The sequence below is a fragment of the Rhinoraja longicauda genome, chromosome 16 (assembly GCF_053455715.1).
Source record: "Rhinoraja longicauda isolate Sanriku21f chromosome 16, sRhiLon1.1, whole genome shotgun sequence".
NCBI classification, from domain to species: domain Eukaryota; kingdom Metazoa; phylum Chordata; class Chondrichthyes; order Rajiformes; family Arhynchobatidae; genus Rhinoraja; species Rhinoraja longicauda.
The window spans coordinates 25,930,340-25,949,421 of record NC_135968.1 but is presented as its reverse complement, the minus strand read 5'-3'; the positions used below and the strand labels follow the sequence as shown (position 1 = coordinate 25,949,421).

Below are 19,082 nucleotides of genomic sequence, written 5' to 3'. Positions count from 1 at the left end.
TTCTTCGACCATAGAACCAGCCAATCCCCATCGACCAACACTCTCCTCCGCCTAGCAGAGCTGGTTCTTACCCTCAACAACTTCTCCTTTGACTCCTCCCACTTCCTCCAAACCAGAGGCGTAGCTATGGGCACTCGCATGGGCCCTAGCTACGCCTGCCTCTTTGTCGGGTACGTCGAACAATCCCTGTTCCAGACGTACACTGGCCCCATCCCCGAACTCTACCTCCGCTACATCGACGACTGCATTGGTGCTACCTCTTGCACCCATGCAGAACTCACTGACTTCATACACTTCACCTCCAATTTCCATCCTGCCCTTAAATATATCTGGACTATCTCTGACATCTCCCTCCCGTTTCTGGACCTCACCATCTCCATCACAGGAGACAGACTAGTGACGGACATTTACTACAAACCCACCGACTCGCACAGCTATCTGGACTACACTTCTTCCCACCCGGTCCCCTGCAAAAAGTCTGCACCCGGGATGAGGTGTTTCACACTAGGGCTTCCGAGATGTCCTCGTTCTTCAGAAAACAGGGCTTCCCCTCCTCCATTATAGATGAGGGTCTCACTAGGGTCTCTTCCACATCCCGCAGCTCCGCTCTTGCTCCCCCTCCCTCCACTCGCAACAAGGACAGGATCCCCCTCGTCCTCACCTTCCACCCCACCAGCCAGCGGATCCAACATATCATCCACCAACATTTCCGTCACCTACAACGGGACCCCACCACTGGCCATATCTTCCCATCCCCTCCCCTCTCTGCGTTCCGCAGAGACCGTTCCCTCCGTAACTCCCTGGTCCACTCGTCCCTTCCTACCCAAACCACCCCAACCCCGGGCACTTTCCCCTGCAACCGCACGAGATGCAACACCTGTCCCTTTACCTCCCCCCTCAACTCCATCAAAGGACCCAAACAGTCTTTCCAGGTGAGAACAGAGGTTCACCTGCACCTCCTCCAACCTCATCTATTGCATCCGCTGCTCTAGATGTCAACTTATTTATATCGACGAAACCAAGCGCAGGCTCGGCGATCGCTTCGCTGAACTCCTGCGCTCGGTCCGCATTAACAAAACTGATCTCCCGGTGGCCCAGCACTTTAACTCCCCCTCCCATTCCCAGTCTGACCTCTCTGTCATGGGCCTCCTCCAGTGCCATAGTGAGGCCCGCCGGAAATTGGAGGAGCAGCACCTCATATTTTGCCTGGGCAGTTTGCAGCCCGGTGGTATGAACGTCGACTTCTCCAACTTCAGATAGCTCCTCTGTCCCTCCCTTCCCCTCCTCCTTCCCAGATCTCCCTCTATCTTCCTGCCTCCACCTATATCCTTCCTTTTTCCTGCCCCCCTGACATCAGTCTGAAGAAGGGTCTCGACCCGAAACGTCACCCATTCCTTCTCTCCCGAGATGCTGCCTGACCTGCTGAGTTACTCCAGCATTTTGTGAATAAATCGATTTGTACCAGCATCTGCAGTTATTTTCTTATACTAATGATAATGCTACCTTTTCTGGAGCAATATACAAAAGGTCAAGCAAAAGACTTAGTCTGCAGCTGTCAACACTTACCAGGGCCAGGGCTATCCAAAGGCAAAGAACCTGCTTAAAGCATTTCGGTAATGAACATAAGATTGTCACTGGTCAAGGCATTGGCCTGATCAGTGATCAGATCAGAGGATGTGAAAGCATTGCAAGCGCTCTCACTGCTCCTTAGAGGTTGTTACAATGCAATGGAACATCTCACCTATATGCAGGAAATGAATGTCGCTTCCAATATGAAGACTATCCTTCTAAAACTGCACAAGTTCAGAGGCAAGTGGAGGGATAAGGCATGTGAGCTACAGGAAAAGTATGGACATCGAGCTAGATTTCCTGACCTGGTGGACTTCATCGAGAAACAAGTGAAGATACAATTGGATTCACCTTTTGGGAGAGAAACGTTTCCTCATTGCAGTGGTATCTAAAACTATAGGGCACTATAGGGCACAGATTTGAGGTAAAGAGTGAAACATTTTGATGGGATTTTGATGGGATCCAAGGAAATAATTTTGTATCCAGAAAATGGCTGGAATTTGAAACACTGCCAGAAGAGATTCAGGGGGCAGATCCTCTCAGAACATCTAAGATACCTGTGCAAGCACTTGAATTGCCAAGACAGGAAAATTGAATTAGTATACCTGATAGTAGGCATGCATATGGTGGCCAAAGGACCCGTTTCTGTGCTGTATGACCAAACAGTTTCTGATTTAGTGCATTAAATAAATGAAAGCTTTGTCATCTTATAATAAACTACTATTATGGAGTCATAATAATAATAATCATAATCATACTTTATTAGCCAACTATGTTTTGCAACTTGCGAGGAATTTCATTTGCCATATAGTCATACCGATGAATGGTTGGTTGCACCCCACATGATTTTCTAGTCCGAATTGGCTTGTTTGAGCAAATTGGGCACACATGGTCAGAAATACACTCAGATAATTCTGAAATAACACAAGTCACTATTATTTTTCAAATATTTTTAAGCTATTATTTGCTGATTTGATTAATTCCTCAGATTTCTATTAAACTGAATTTGCAATAGAGTGGTGTATCGAGATTACGCTTGATACTTTTTTTCATTTATTACCAACTGAAGCACATCACGGATTAATTGTGCTCTTATTGTCAAAGTCTGTTAACATATGTATCTCTGTAATAACACTCAATTCTATTTTAATTATGTCATTATGGAGAAAGATTCACTAACATGAAGATTATATTTAATATCTATACACACAGATGGCTTAGTAAACTTATGGAAATGAACAATTAGAATCTGTTGTACAGCAACTAAGGTAACTGAAGGCAATGATTTGCATATGGGTAGACACAAAAAGCTGAGTATCTCAGCAGGACAGGCAGCATCTCTGGAGAGAAGGAATGGGTGACGTTTTGGGTTGGTCTCAACCCGGAACTTCACCCATTCCTTCTCTCTAGAGATGATGCCTGTCTCGCTGAGTTACTCCAGCTTTTTGTATCTATCTTCGGTTTAAACCAGCATCTGCAGTTCCTTCTTAACACATTTGCAGAAGGGAACTAGATGTAGTAAAGTAACAATATTTAAAGTCACATAAAGAAGTCACCGGAACTGAATTTCTGATGCAAGCTAGTACAGGCTGCCTCTGCTATATGGCACATTTGTGGCTCTGCATTAGCAATGAGCTTCCAGATGTCAATCTTTGACAGTTCGGGTTGTGTCAGAGGCCATGCCTTCAATGCTGTCAACCTTTTGTCGTTGGTTGCACCCCACCTGATCCTAATACAGCACAGACCTTCCTGATGTGCAGGGCCACAGGATCTGTTGCTGTTAGGATCGCCCGGGTTGTTCAGATTTATTCCAGAAGTCAAGAGCAAACTTGGATGGCTTACTGTTAACTCTAAATTACCGTTCAATAAATTGCAAAAAAGGATAGAAACAGGGTCTCGATCTGAAACGTCACCCATCAGAGATGCTGCCTGACCTGCTGAGCTACTCCAGCACTTTGTGTCCTTTTGTATAATGCGGAGTTAATTATATATATACACAGATAGTGTAATAAATCCACAGTGTTTAACTCCTCTAATCAAAGGTGAATTTCTCCATTTTTGGATACTGAACCAATGCAGCGATAATGGCAACAATCAGGAAAGACAATGAATGGCAACAGCCATTCTTTGCTGTATGTAGGATTGTCTTTAACTTACACTCTAAAGGCCCAGAAGTTAGTAATCTAAGAATCTTTTTTTTATGGATACAGTTCAGCGACAAGTGGAGCTTTCAGAGAATGGAGACAAATATCCTAGTGGCATTTTGACAGCTCGTGTTGCAAAAAAGTCTTTTCAACTATGTCTGAATATTTCTAATGGTCATAAATGTATGAACATAGTTAAAGTACATTTAAATAATTAAAACATTAAAAACAGTAAAACTATGTTTTGTTTAGATTAGTTTAGTTTATTGTCATGTGCATCGTGGTACAGTGGAAAGCTTTGGTTGTGTGCTAACCAGTCACTGGAAAAACTAAACATGATTACAATCGAGCCAGGCACAGCGTACAGATATTTATGTTCATTAATCAAAAAATTAACACATGGTCGGATAACAAGAAAGAAAAATGTACTCTTTTAATGAAGGTCAGTAACCCCATTTAAATAAATGGAGCAGAGCTAGTTGCATCAAATGACATCAATTTAGCCAATCGGCTCAGAATGATATAGATCTGTCGCAAGACAGTGATGAATCTTAAAGCAGGGAGAAAGGTCAGATGGTAAGACATTTGACCTTCAAAATACTCTGTACTTGTATGCATTGCACAGGCACAGAATCTCATTGGTGTTCTCTTCTGAATTGCCATCCAAGCTAAGTACAATAATGTGGAAACCTGACTCTCATAAGCTGCCTACCTATCCCTTTCAATGTTAAACACTGCCTGATGCACAGTATAATATTCTGAAATCTACATTTAACACGTAAGTAATTTATGAGTTTAAACAAAATTACCAAAGCATCAGATTATATTTTAAATTGGGCCAAAATCATTTGCTCTGGATTCTCATAGCTCTGCAAAGAAAAATAAAAAGTTGAATTAGAAACATTGGATCCGATTGATGATAAACTATGGAAAAGGTACTTATGTAGGATAAACTAAGTAACTCTTGAATGAGCTGGTTGAACGATTACTACTGAAACAGACAATTGTGGTTACCTCCTGCATTACACATATGGACTAGACTTGAGGTGTTGTTAGAGTCACACAATGCCTCAGATACTACCATCTGCATGAGCTCTTAAAAATCTCATGGGACTATTTAAAAGGCAATGAGCCCTTCTGGCCATTATGCTTCCCTTACCACCAACAAAAGAAAATCCACGCCAGTTGATTGGGTATCTTGGTATTAATGATGGTATATGCTCTATAATTGTCTGTTATTGTAATGGGACAAACTGAGTTGGCTGTGGCCTGTGGTTCCTAAGAGAACCAGTACACTCAAACAGTCCCAGAATTAAACACACTCGCAATAATTCTGAGACATTCTGTGTGACTTAAACTAGGGAATATACATCTCCAATCACAAATAAGCCAGACCTAGCATAGGAAGAGTGACTCTTTCACTGGGGATTACCAACCCCGTGGGTTGGGTGGGAAGAGGCAGGTAGGATAAATTCACTTTACAAAACTAAATTATTTTAAAAGAATCATAGAGCCACACATCATGGAAACAGTCTTACATGCCACCGAACTTATGACAAAATGCACTTATTTACATTAATTCCATATGTCCGAATTTTATTCATTTATTAAAAAGTAAGACGTAATTAATTAAATAACACTTATTATTCTTAAAATGTCTCCACCCCTGCCTCGCCTCCTGTCAAATGTTATCAGACTGCTGTGGAGGTGGAACCCACTGGTGAGTTACTTAACTCTCACTCACTGTTAAGGCCTTGCTATACCTTGCCATATCTCGCCGTTGCAGGGGTGGTTCAGTCATCTATTCTATATCCAGCTTAGGCGAGGGTGTATGAGCAAAGACCTTTTGGCTGGAGGGCTGAATGCAGTTCCATTTGGCCTAATGTTTGAAACATCTTCACAAGTAATCATAAGGTACCATCCGGAGATTTTTTTTTGCTTTTAAATTCTCAACCCATGCTGGGAATGCATCTCAGGAAAATCTGTATTCCCATTTTCTGGATAAAATATCATGGACAGAAAATGTGAGATTTTGTGCAGGCTTCATCCAATATATGCTGAATCTCCACCTATCGAATGGCAATTCTTTACTTCGTTCATCTTTGAAGAACCATACCATTTTGTGATCTAATCACTAAGTAACATGTTTGAGCACTGGTTTTGCAATTGGAGACAGAAGCAAACAGTATACATGCCATATTTTACAATAGTGATCAATGGAGTGCTGGGGACACAGTGACATCAAATTAGAGACCCAGAGTCAATTAATGATAAAAAAAACCTTTAATTGATGTCATTTATATAGCTTAAAAATATAGTCACCAGAAAATAATGGCTATAGAAAGGCAAAAATCAAAATACAATGAAAATAAGATAGGTATAATGTTTACAAAAATAATATAGTCCAGGGACCAGATACCAAGATTAAAGCAAGCTGGTTGTTTGTTTAGAGATACAGTGTGGAAACGGGCCCTTGTCCCCTCCCAGTCCGCTCCAACCAATGATCACCCATACACATGTTCTATCCTGCAAACTAGGGACAATTTACAGAAGCAAATTAACTTACAAACCTACATGTCTTTGGACTGTGGGAGGAAACCGGAGCACCCAGAGAAAATTAACGCAATTACGAGGACAATGTACAAACTCTGCAGACAGCACCCAATGTCAAGATCGAACCCGGGTCTATAGCACTAAGGCAGCAACTCTTCAATGTGCCACTCCAAGTGATGTATCACTTGGACTTCCATAATCTTTAACAATACAATACAGTGCAATAATGTTCATTTAGTTGTAGCACCTATTTAATAGATAAGGGTAAAGTAATTTAGTGGGTGTGAAATGAATTGCTTGAAAAATACCTTTTGAATTATTCACAGATAATATCACAGAACTACTCAAATTGCTTGTATGCAAACTGACCTCTGCCATTTTCATTCAAGTCTTTTTATGGCAATGTAGCAGCTTAAAAGTTTATGTCATGATGTGAATAAATACACTGCTAATTTCACTTATTTCAGGATTGTAATGCATGACATTTAAAACTATGTCAAAGACTGGAAATGTCATCTTTTATAACCTCAGGTATCCTTACTTAGCTAAGAATAAGTCAAATCATTGTAATTACTAACTAATTCCAACTGCAAACCACAATGTATGGGTCTTAATTTATTCAGTGGCCTCTTTTTACATGGATGGAATCAGTGGTGGGTTGAGTGGGTGTGTTTTAATCTGGAATAGCTACAGAAATACCTTCAGCTAAATAATTGCTGAACATCTTCCAAGCAATGCTGGTAATTTTCTAGTTTTTGCACATTTTGAAGTCTTCAATGTGTGATAGTCCACAAGTAGGTGACTATCAATCCTACGATTATCTATGTTTTGAATGATATCCAAAATGACATGAAATAGAAAAGAAATTAGTTTTTTGTGAATAACCTTTTATTGCGTCCTCATATATTACATTATTCACACTGTAAGAGCAATGAATTATGGAGGTAAGACTGTCAAGTACTTGCTGGCAATGATTAAATTAACAGACACAGATATATTCATCATAATTATGATAGCACAACATTTTGGGAGCATTATTTCAGGGTACAATGAATAGATGGGGCAGAATATGCAACTGCAACTCCATTGTGTGGCTTCTGAATATTACCCAAGTTATGGGGAGATACTGAGCAAACATTGAGTGCATTCCAGTGAGGTGAAGGAACAAATTAGTCTCGACCCGAAACGTCACCCATTCCTTCACTCCCGAGATGCTGCCTGACCCGCTGAGTTACTCCAAGCATTTTGTGTCTACCTTTGATTTACTCCAGAATCTGCAGTTTTAATTCCTAAACAAATTAGAACTGTCACAGAGCTTTCTTGAGATGCCCCAAATTAACTTCAGAAGCCTCAGTGCAGACTGTACAGCCATTCAACCACTGCTGGTACACTACCTGAGAGATGTATTCATTATGTGGTAAAACTTAAAGAGAAATTAAGAACATACAGCCATAAACATTTCAAATTAAATGTAGAAGTCCACTGAATAACTTGCAGATTCCATATAGTTATTTTGCCTTTAAGGTGAATTCATCTCATCAATGGATTAGTGTGGACTGCCACACAACTCAGAAAAAAAATGCCAGCTTCACTTTGACCTTCGTTGGAAGGCTATTGTTTGCATCATGCCATTGAGTTAGACAGGAGTCGCTTCATAAACAAAATCAGCTTACTCCTGCACAACTGCTGAAAGTGAACAAGTGAAGACAGAAGCATGCTCACCTCTGATCACCTCCACAGTTAAATAAGTTATTGACAAGCATAGTCAAGGCTTGCACATGAACAACATCTTATGTGTGATCCTCCAGGATTACTAATACAGTACCGAAATGAAGAATCAATAATGTTGAGTGAATAATGAACAAGAGGGAAAATAAAGTACAAGGCTTTGAGATTGAGACAGGGGAAAAAAAGAAATGTATGCCTTTTTGAATAGGTTCAAAGTGAAATGAGTTTTTGCTTTCTCAACCTTAGATACCAAAGGGTATGAACTCTTAACATAAACTGTTATTATGTTAGTCAGAGAACTTTGCTGTGAATGAGGATCCGAGATGTGATACAGTATTTTCTTTTGTCAACACTATATTCCTCACCATGATGAACAATATTTGCATTAAAAAAGTACATACTTTTTTAAAAATCCAGTTAAACTTTATATTTTATAGACTTTGAAATTTGATTTAAACCTAGCAATAGTTTGATCGAGATCATAACATCTGTCACTAGCTACTTCTCTGCATGTGCAGCAGCTATCAGTATTCCAAACGCTACCATAAAACCGTTGTTCTTTTTTGGCTTGTCCAAGAATGTATTACTTGGTATCTATTTAATCTCCTCTTTAATCTCCACAATTCACTCTTTCAAGATTTTTACTGGAGGAGATACACTGCCAGTTGTATTAACATACAACATCTGCAAATTATGAATAAACTACAGAAATACAATTTAAAGATCCTGTTTTGTAAATAAATAATATTTAGTTACTATGCAACTTTCATTGAAAAGAAACACATATATCCCTTTAGGAAATTGAAATTAAGATTATACATCGGCCATCTACCCACCTTTGAGCCAACAGCCCAAATCCAGCAAAGGTAAATAGAAACAATTCACAAAAGTCAACTGGCTGTGCAGATCTAACATAATCATTATCCATTTCACAATATTGAACAATACTGTTTTGGCACTAAAGAATCTGGTTTAGGTATGCCACTGGATAATGAAAAAAAAAACACTAAAGGGTGTGATTTTCTGAGGTTTAGAGCTGATGCACATTGTTTAGGATAGGGCATGAAATTCAGCTTTCAAAGAAGAATTTAGCTGATACTTGACCAAGTGGACCCGTTCGACCCAAACCTCTCCTGCATTGGTGCACACCCTCCCCTCTACCCCCCTCCCTCCTCCTCTCCCTCCATTCCCCCTTTCCCCTCCCCTCCCCCCCACTCCATCCCCCTCAACCCCCCTTATCCTCCTCCCCCTCCCACCCCCCTCCCTAGGAGATAGACTTAAACTTTAAAATGTGAATAACTGTAAAAATATAACAACAATTTCAATGAAACTTCTTCCATTAGCACCAAAGGGACGACAGTGAGTAAGGTGGGCCTATCTCACTGTAACTATCGTGTACAGTTTTAGCTATAGTTCAGGAACAAAGAAACAAACAAACAAGAGTTTTAGTATATAGATACAGATGGGAATGTTTTACTCTGACATCAGATGTTAGAGATGGGATTTGATGCTTGGGCCAACAGGATTGACCTATTGTCCTTCGAAGAGAGGACAGAGAACAGTGGATAGACAAAATATCTAGTGGAAAGGCTACAGTGAGTAGCAGGGATCTTATTGCCTGCAGGAGTACTGGAGGCAAAAACTTTCACCGCATTTACAGAGTACTTGCTTGAATTATATAATAAGACAGTAACTCAGCGGGACAGGCAGCATTTCTGGAGAGAAGGAATGGGTGACATTTCGGGTCGAACCCCTTCTTCAGACATATATATTATACTATAACGTATAATATAAGCTATAATAAATATTGTATAAAGCTTTAAATAATATAAATTTGACAGGAGGCAAAGGATCTAAAATGGGAAGTGAGATTAATTTAAGAACTATTTTAACCACCAGAGGTATGGATTAATTGGCCTCCATCTGTGCTGCACATTTTTATTATTAGACTAGACCAAGTGGACTCGTTGGGCCCAAACCTCTCCTGCATTGGTTCAGTACCTTGTCCCCCCCCCCTCCCCTCTCTCCTCAACCCCCCCTCTCCCTTCTCCTCCACTCCTCCCTCCCCCCCTCCCTTCCCCCCTTCCTCCCTCCTCCCCTCCCCCTCCCCTCCTTTTAAACTTTAAAATGTGAATAATTTTTAAAATATAATACCGATTTCAATAAAACTACTGGCATTATCACTAAAGTGACAGTGGTGAGTAAGGTGGGCCTAAAATTGTGTACAGTTTTGGCTGAAGTTTAGTCACTAACAAGATAACAAACGAGAGCTTTAGTATATAGATGATCAAATTGCAAATCCATTGGCACAATTGAAAAATAATCAAATTGCCAGGATTACCTGTGGTGCCCCACAAGGATCTATGTTAAGCCCACAGCTACTCAAAGTATTTATAAACAATTTGGCTAATAAGACTGAAGTTTTCCACAACATATGGACATGCAGTATTGCACATAATGCAGATGTAAACATTAAAATACGACAAAATGAATAGACCAAGCAAATGGGCAAAAACTGCCAAATGGGTTTCTTTGTGGGAAAAGTTAGGAGTCAACACCATTGGACCTAAAACGGGATAAAGCAAAGGAATTTCCAAACAGTAACAAAATTTGAAGCAATGAAGACCCCAAGAGAGTTTTGATCTCCGTGTGGAGCAAATGTCATGCATTGGTTGAGAAAATAATCAAAAAGTCTAGGAAATCTAAATTCCTGACTTGGTCATAGACTTTGTGAGATATTTTATCTCCAAGGTTAAAATTATGAAGAATAAACTGGGGTTGTATTTCTGGAACTAAGGACAATTAAGGAGCAAACTTATTGGGGTTTCAAGATATTAATGAAATTGACAAAACAGAAAGGATGGGTTCAAAAATTTAGTATTAAGGGATGAGTGAAAATTAGATCCAAACATTTATGGCTGCTTAAGACGGGATGATATGTATGAGTAAGCAATTATTTTGGAATTCTTCTCGAGGAGCATTTGATGCTAAAGCAATCATTTTTGTAAGAAATTGGTGCAATAATGGTTCATTTGTCCCTTTGAGCCGTCTCCACCATTTGGGGTGTCTACGTCTGGAGTGATCAACCTCAATTGATAAATGTAAAACTGAGGCTGGTAAAATTCCATTATCCAAAGCATTTAATAGACATGAGGAAAAAGGGAAACCTTAGAATCCGATTACAGAATCATCAGGGTATCACAGAATGACAAAACAGGCTCAAGGGTCTGCTTTGATTCCTGTACCCTTATTTTACCTCAGCTGAGAATACTTGATGCTGAAGTTGGGTCCCATGATAGAAGGATTCAAACTAACAAAAAACAATTTGCATTTAAACAGCATATTTTACAAGGCAAGAGCTCAAGGCACTTCATAAAAGTTTTATCAAATAAAATTTAAGACTAAGCTCCAAAAATGAATTCAAACAGGTTACAGAATTAGTTCTTTAGAAGCACCGTGACAGAAGAATAGAAGGTAGGAGAGGTTCAGAGAGGAAAATTCAGAATGATATTGGCCAACCTACGAAAGTAGAAGTTCCACAAGAGTCGAGAATTTGGGGCACTCAGAAATATTAGTAAGAGTTGGGGGTCACGTGGGAATATGAGCAAGGGTGAAGATGGGACAAGGTTGGGGAGAGTTGACTGCAACATAGGGTGATAGGAACTTATATAGATCGAGAGAAGAATTCTACACAAAGATTTGAACAAACAAATGAGAATTTTAATTTGAGACATTGCCAACCAGGTCCTACTGCAGACAACGCTTGCAGCGATGACAAAATGAACAAAACTTTATGCAAATTACAATAAGAAAATTAGTAATTTAGATGAGCTCACATTTAATGAGGACAGAAACCTGGCTGGAACAGGTTACAGAGGGATCTTGGTGACCAAGTCCATAACTCCCTGAAAGTGGCAACTCAAATAGATAGAGTGGTAAAAAAAGGCATATGGTATACTTGCTTTCATAGGTCAGGGCATTGAGTATAAGGGTTAGGAAGTCATGATACTGCTTAATTGGACTTGGTTTAGGTTGCATTTGGAGTATTGCATACCGTTCTAGTCACCCCATTAGAGGAAGGATATGGAGGCTTTGGAAAGGATGCAGAGGAGCTTTTACCAGAACCTGCCTGTATTGGCTTCAGGATTGTTTTCTTTGGAATGCCGGAGGTTACAGGGAGACCTGATAGAAGTATATACAATTATGAGAGGCATAGGCAGTGTAGACAGTCAGAACCTTTTTCCCAGGATGGAAAAAAAATCAATTACTAGAGGGCATAGCTTTAAAGTGAGAGATGGAAAAGTTTAAAGGAAATGCGCAGGGCAACTTTTGTTTTTACACACAAAGGGTGGTGAGTGCCTGGAACAAGATGTTTGGATTGGTGGTTGAGGCAGATACCATAGTGGGCTTTTGGATAAGCAGTTCTATGGATGGAGGTCTATGGATTGTATGCAGGTAGATAAGAGATGGTCTTGGCATCATCTTCAGCACGGACACCATGAATGAATGAATGAATAAGTTTATTGGCCAAGTATGTGCATATACAAGGAATTTGCCTTGGTGCTCCGCTCACAAATGACAACACAAACATAGTTAACAATTAAGAATAAAGCATAAACATATCAAAACAATAAGGATACAACATTACGGTCTAAACATGTGGGTGAAAATAAGCCAGAGCAAAAAAGAGACTACAGACTTTGATTATTGAGTAGAACTACTACTCGTGGAAAAAACGTTGTTTTTATGTCTTGCTGTGGCTGCTTTGACAGCCTCAATTGGGCCAAAGGTCATGTTATTGTACTGTTCTATGTTCCAAGTTCTAATTGAATGAATAAATCTAGAAGCTTTTTTTAAAAGTTAACTGTTTAAGACTTACACAATATAATATTACTGGTAACTTATTATTTTGGTATAATCAATGGTTCTCCCTGAAAAAGCTATTAAAATCCACACCTACGTTACCAAGAATTAATTGCATTGTCATGCTGTGATACACAATTCAATACCAAGTGGAATCAAGTTAAATTAAAAGACAGGGTAGACACAAAATGCTAGAGTAACTCATCGGGCCACACAGCATCTCTGAGGAGAAGGAATGGGTGACATTTTGGTTCGAGACCCTTCTGCCTGTACCGCTGAGTTACTCCAGCATTTTGTGTCTACCTGTGATTTAAAACAGCATCTGCTGTTCTTTCTCACACATAAATTAAAAGACACTTGGGCAGGTACATGGATCAGAGTACATGATTCTGCACTTGATTAACGCTACCTCACCACTTCCTTTCTCTTTTGTCCTGTACTTTTGGAAGCTGGAATAATGACAACCCAGTACTGCTTGTTCTGTAACTACATTTGGATAGGAAAGGTTTAGAGGGATAAAGACCAAATGTAAGGGCATGGGACTAGCTAAAATGGGGCATCTTGGTTGGCATAGATGTTAGGCCACAGGGCCTGTTTCCATGCTGTGTGACTCTCTATGACTAAGTATCACACATAGATGATAGTTAAAAATGATTTACATCTAGGTAAATTTCACTTTGAAATACATGGACTATTTTATTTGGACAATTGACAACCCTAAGTATGTGGTACCACATTCCCCAAGATAATTATGTACTGATAGTTCTATGTTGTATTGAAGACAGTCATGACATGAGTTACAAGTGTTTGCCAATTTTAACTAAATCTAACCTTACAATTATACTAAATCTGAAGTGATATCACCATCACAACCCATTGGAATGCAAAACAAAGTTGCCCAAACTATTAAAATATTCTACTGTAGCCTTGCCACTGAAATATGAATGTCTTTGGTGCTGGTGTCAACCCAGTGCAATGTTGTGTAGCTACACAGTTGATAATGTGGCCACAATGGCAAAGCTGGTATCAAAGCAGTAGTTTTGCCACCCCATTTTAGATATTTATTTCTACTAAATAATGCAAAAGGATTGTGCCACATATAATTCTCTTCCTTAAAGGTGAAAAGTGTTCTGTGTAATTACTGTAACATTTTTGCAATTCAAATGAGTTTAGCAACATTAATTTATTTAAACACCATTCTTTCCAATTCACCAATAGGTGCTTAGAATTTCCACCTTCAGTCAAGTTTATTGTTGAGGTAAACACCCAGGTACTTATGAGGGTATATAGGTGATTATAAAGGTGAGTGCATAGGTGAGTTGTGGGATTTGAGGGGATGATGCGAGGAGGATTAAAAAATGTGATTAATGTAAGATTGGCGAAACTGGGTTGATGGCCCGCACGGACTCGATGGGCCGAATGGCCCATTTCCGTGCAGTATCTATGACTGTGAACTAGTTTAGAAACTGTGTAGATGGATGGTACTGTCTAAAAGACAACTGGGCGGACATAAAGTAAAATGAAGAGTAATGTCGGTGGAAATGAAAGGGGAATAGGGTAGACGCTGTACATCTCAATAGAGATCTACCTACCCTGTGGTAGCCAGATATTTGACACGATATTCGCCAAACCTTTGTTACACAGCTGGCAAATAATAGCGAAGGCTTTATCAGATTTTCGATGACAGGCAAAACCTTTAAGAGGGCGCGAGACTGCCATCTACAGGCAGATGAGAAACGTTGGAGTGAAAAGGCAAACGACCCGCCGAATTCCTCTTTCATAACGGTATTCCAGTTCTCACTATTACAATGATATCTACCCAACAAGTTTGAAATAAAGAAGACAGGCACAAAAGGCTTGAGAAACTAAGAGGGTCAGGCAGCATATCTGGAGAAAATTAATAGGTGACGTTTCGGGTCGAGACCCTTCTTCAGACAGTCAGGAGAAACGGGAACGAGAGATAGACGGTCTTAAGGCGAAATTATTGGAAGATATGCAAAAAGCAATAATAATCAAAGAAACGTGTCTTCGGTTTAAACCAACATTTGTAGTTCCTCCTTGCAAAAGTTTGAAATAAACATTGGTTTCATTTTCTTCTTGCAAAACTAATAATCAGGTCAATTTGAAAAGGGAATTTATAATTCACCAATGGATCAAAGTGATCTAACCCATTGCGATCTGTACCCAAACTTAAAGATATGGTTTATTTTGCACAGCACAATCTTTCCGTTAAATCGGTGGAAGTCTCGTTGAAGATAGCTTCTGAAAAGAGATCGGCATTAAAGCACACCTACCTTTATGTACGCTTATTCTTTAAATTTCGCAATTATTTTTAATATTCTGATGTTTTGCGGTAAATTGCCGCTTCAAGTGTAGGAACAACGCAGAGTTGGCCAAGAAATCGCATCAGTTTGATCGGTGAAGAAAAGCTTTGCACTGAAATAAGGTTACCGTGGAAGCTCGAAAACAGGTGCGACATCCATCACAAAGCGTGTACAGCTCATTAGGCAACATATACATCTGTGATATATTTTGGAAAATGGGGTTTATACGCCGCATTTTAAATGTGGTCAGTTAATCGCCGTTATACATAAAGTTGGTGCAAGTCGCATGCGACTCTGAAACTTACCTGAGATGATGGATGCTGCCCTGAATATGTCCGAAAGTCTATTGTTCAATGGCTCATAGGGAGAACCGACCAGATCATGACCAGTAATCGTAAACCCTGTCAGGACGTACAATCATAATTAACTTAGTATTATTAAACGTGTAAATCTTTAGAAAAGTTGTTAAGCGTGCTAATGTGAGGGGCTTTTAAACCATGTATCATACCATGCATGAAACGTTGATGAATGCTCCAGTAAATTCGAAGACACCGCTTCTCATTTTTCATGCCCCTTTTACACCTGCAGTTGTACAGTGGGCTTTTCTGTACTCCCTCCATGGCGCTAATGCACTCATTCTTGGCTTCGGGTCCGGTAACCATGCTGGCGCTGCCGGCCAGGCATTGCCTAAGCGTACGATACTTGCTGCTGCAGGCTGGATCACTGGTACACAGTTCATTAGCCTTTACGCAGTCAACACGATTAATAACAGCGATAGTGTCCACACCTGCACTCCGAACTACGGCGTCTGGAGGGGAGAGGGGAGGGGGCGGGACAGGCAAAGCAAAAATAAGTCCGCATTACTTTAAAAGGTTTCATGATCTCCATGGAATGTAATGCCAAATCGATAAACACACACAATGCAGGTAGTTTACCAATCTAGACCGTTAACGCGAGACACACAACCGAAGACATTATTCCAGATCCTGTAACAATCAGGGAATTAATATAGAAAAAACTACATTTAAAGATGTAATACATTCTGATCACTATAACAACATGACATTTATTATTTCCGAAAAAAAGAAATCTGATATTTAGGTTTTAGATAATAGAATAAGGCACGTGTAATTCACGTAGATCCGGATTAAACAGTGTAATTAAGTGTTGGAGCTCGGGCGTCCTTTATTGGACTGGTAATGTTAAGTTGTTACAAATGTGCCAAAAGGAGCTCAAGACAAAACGTACTTTCCTGTTAAGTTTTTGTTTAGGTAGAACTACACTGAGATAAAGAATGCGCTGAACGATCGACAGAATTGTGCATCTTACCTATTATGGGCAGAACGAAATACAAGGCTGTAGAAACCATTGCGATTCAGTTGCTTTTAGCACATCAAATATGAACAGCTTTGTTTCATTAAGTAGGTTCAGCACTTTGACAGTCCAACGTTCAGAACGACCCAGAGATGCAAATTACTCCAGTTCAGATCCATTTAGTTTCGGGCACGAACCCCTTTAACCAGCGAGCAAAGCTTTTCGCTTTTATTCACAGCAGTTGAACGTTTGTAGGAAAATCTGCGTCCACGATCTGTAACGTTGCTTTTTACATGTTGTATCGCCAACAGCATCAACTCATCCGCCAAGATAGCCTGAAAGTGCTATCAAAAATCGAGGCAGTCCATCAATTCAGTACCTTGCTCAATCCACCGCTTACCCTCGTCTTAATGTGTATGATGAATCTAGCACATGCACACTAACACCGCTAGCAGTTTCCCTTAAAACAAACGTCTGCAGCTTCCTCCAACTCCGATCCAGCATTCAGCCACTTACTTTCCTACGCACCGTTTATTTTCCACAACACCCCACCCCCCATCCCTCCCCGTACTTTATCTCGCTCGCTATGGGACAATTACGTGACCTGGTATTACAGAATGATACGCAGTCAAATGTTTCTAATTTTTGTTTGACGAAGACGCTGTATCATAAAGGTCGATATGGAACTGCGGTGAGGGCTCATAACTGTTGCCCAGCTCATAATCTTACCGAGATAGAGATCGATTGCTTAATATTGGGCGCATTGCCGAAAGATATCAAAGATTAAAAGTACGGAAATAATAATCGCAGGAAGCATTTTAAACCCATTTTGTCGCCTGCTGACTAGGATCGAAAGATTCCAATGCTGATCTCAGTGATAGCTCCTCGTCCCTCACATGTGGTGATTTGAAAAATAGCAATAAAATCCATATCCGTTTTTCAATCTGCCGGGCGCTTTGTTGCATTTTCTTGCGTGTCCAATGTAGTTTGGGGAACAATCTGCTTAATACAATCACATGTCTAGCAGTGGTAAAATAAGTTGTAACCCTTACAAAGGCTGGTCTGGAATCCTTGTTACAAACATTGCTACAGGAATTTGGCGTACCCTTTGATAGCAATTAATTTCCTCAGCACTTCAACTCTTATTGGTAGACGAAGCCAGAGGCAAGATTATACTGCACTTCATCTGGTAAAATATCAGGAGAGGACCGCGCTTGGGCCGCACGAGGAGCACCTGAAAAGTTGGTAACGTCATCGTTCTATGGCTATTTTCGACACCTACTATTTTGCAGTAAACGGGTTGTACATCTGCTACAGAATTCATCAACACTATTTCACGTTACATTTCTGCGCCTTCCTGAATTCTACGCTGGGCGAAGTGAAAGAGGAAAGCTGAAGACAAACAGACATGCAGAAAAAAAAATGATAGAAATAATCCAAATCCAAGTACAGCAGAAACTGCCACGGGAGCGGGTCACATGGCCCACGAACCCATTTTGCCATTCAATACGATCATAGCTGAAGCTCTACATTAAATCCACCTTCTCCCTTTATAGTTTGTTCCCTTAGTCTTCATAAACATACAGATCTCCAGTTATAATTACACTCAACTGTTCAGGATTCACAAACCCATAGGACAGAGAAATCCAAAGATTCACCAGCCTTGGAGGCGACAAATCTCTCAACTCAACAGCAACGAACTGGAGCAAGTAATCCTCCAAGGAGCTTGACCTGTTTGTGAGAAAACAGACATTGACCACTATGGAGGGGTTAGAAATTGTGATCAGAAAGCCTGGTGAAAATACAGTGCTTGGTTTTACATAGCATCTTAAAATAGTAGAGACCATGGGCCAGAGATTTAGGGAGAGGTTAGGACATTGCCAATTGTAGATATGACCAGGAAAAGAATGATCCAGGGATGTGCAAGAAGCCAGAACTAGAAAAGATCTGGTATTTTAGAGGATCCCATGGCTGGTGGCTGCAAGGAGAGACAAAGATGGGACAATGCATCAATTTCAAACTAGGGATGTATTTTAAAAAGCAGAATTTTAACATCAACACATTTCAACAGTCAACATCATTTTAACATCATAATTTTAACACTTAACCAAAACCCAATGCAGATCAACAATCAGAGAGGCAATGGTATGCATAAGATTTGATGTGAAATACAAGACAACTATCTTCTATATACTAAAACTCTCGTTTGTTCACTTGTTCCTGAACTACAGCCAAAACGGTACACGATAGCGCAACAATTTTAGGCCCACCTTACTCACCATCGACCCGTGGTCCTATGGAAGACGTTTCATTGAAATCGGTGTTATGTTTTGAAAGTTATTCACAGTTTAAAGTTTAAAACATCGCGCATGCGCAGTTGGGGCGCCGTTGATCTGGTACTTACGTAAGATGGCCACCGCATCCGCGCATGCGCAGAACAAACGCGTCTGCGCCTGCGCAGTTGGGGCCTGTTGAGCAGGGCTCGGCGGCCTGTCTCTTGGGAGCGGGATAGCCAGGCCTGGTGCCGGGGAAGCAGCCGGAGCTTGGGCCTGGACGTAACCGGGTAACCGTGAGCCTGAGGTGGGCC

General features: G+C 40.4%; 1 protein-coding gene across 1 annotated transcript in view; it reads right to left on the bottom strand.

Moving 5' to 3' along the window:
- The window catches only part of LOC144601380 (GDNF family receptor alpha-1-like), a 177,529-nt gene extending 160,503 nt beyond the window's left edge, over positions 1-17,026 (bottom strand). The window contains exons 1-3 of the mRNA XM_078413450.1: positions 16,511-17,026; positions 15,690-15,989; positions 15,487-15,582 (exon numbers count right to left, since the gene is read on the bottom strand). Of these exons, the coding sequence (XP_078269576.1) occupies positions 15,487-15,582; positions 15,690-15,989; positions 16,511-16,550 (436 nt within the window). The 5' untranslated portion in view covers positions 16,551-17,026. The remainder of the gene's footprint in view (positions 1-15,486; positions 15,583-15,689; positions 15,990-16,510) is intronic.
- Between the last annotated feature and the right edge of the window lie 2,056 nt (positions 17,027-19,082).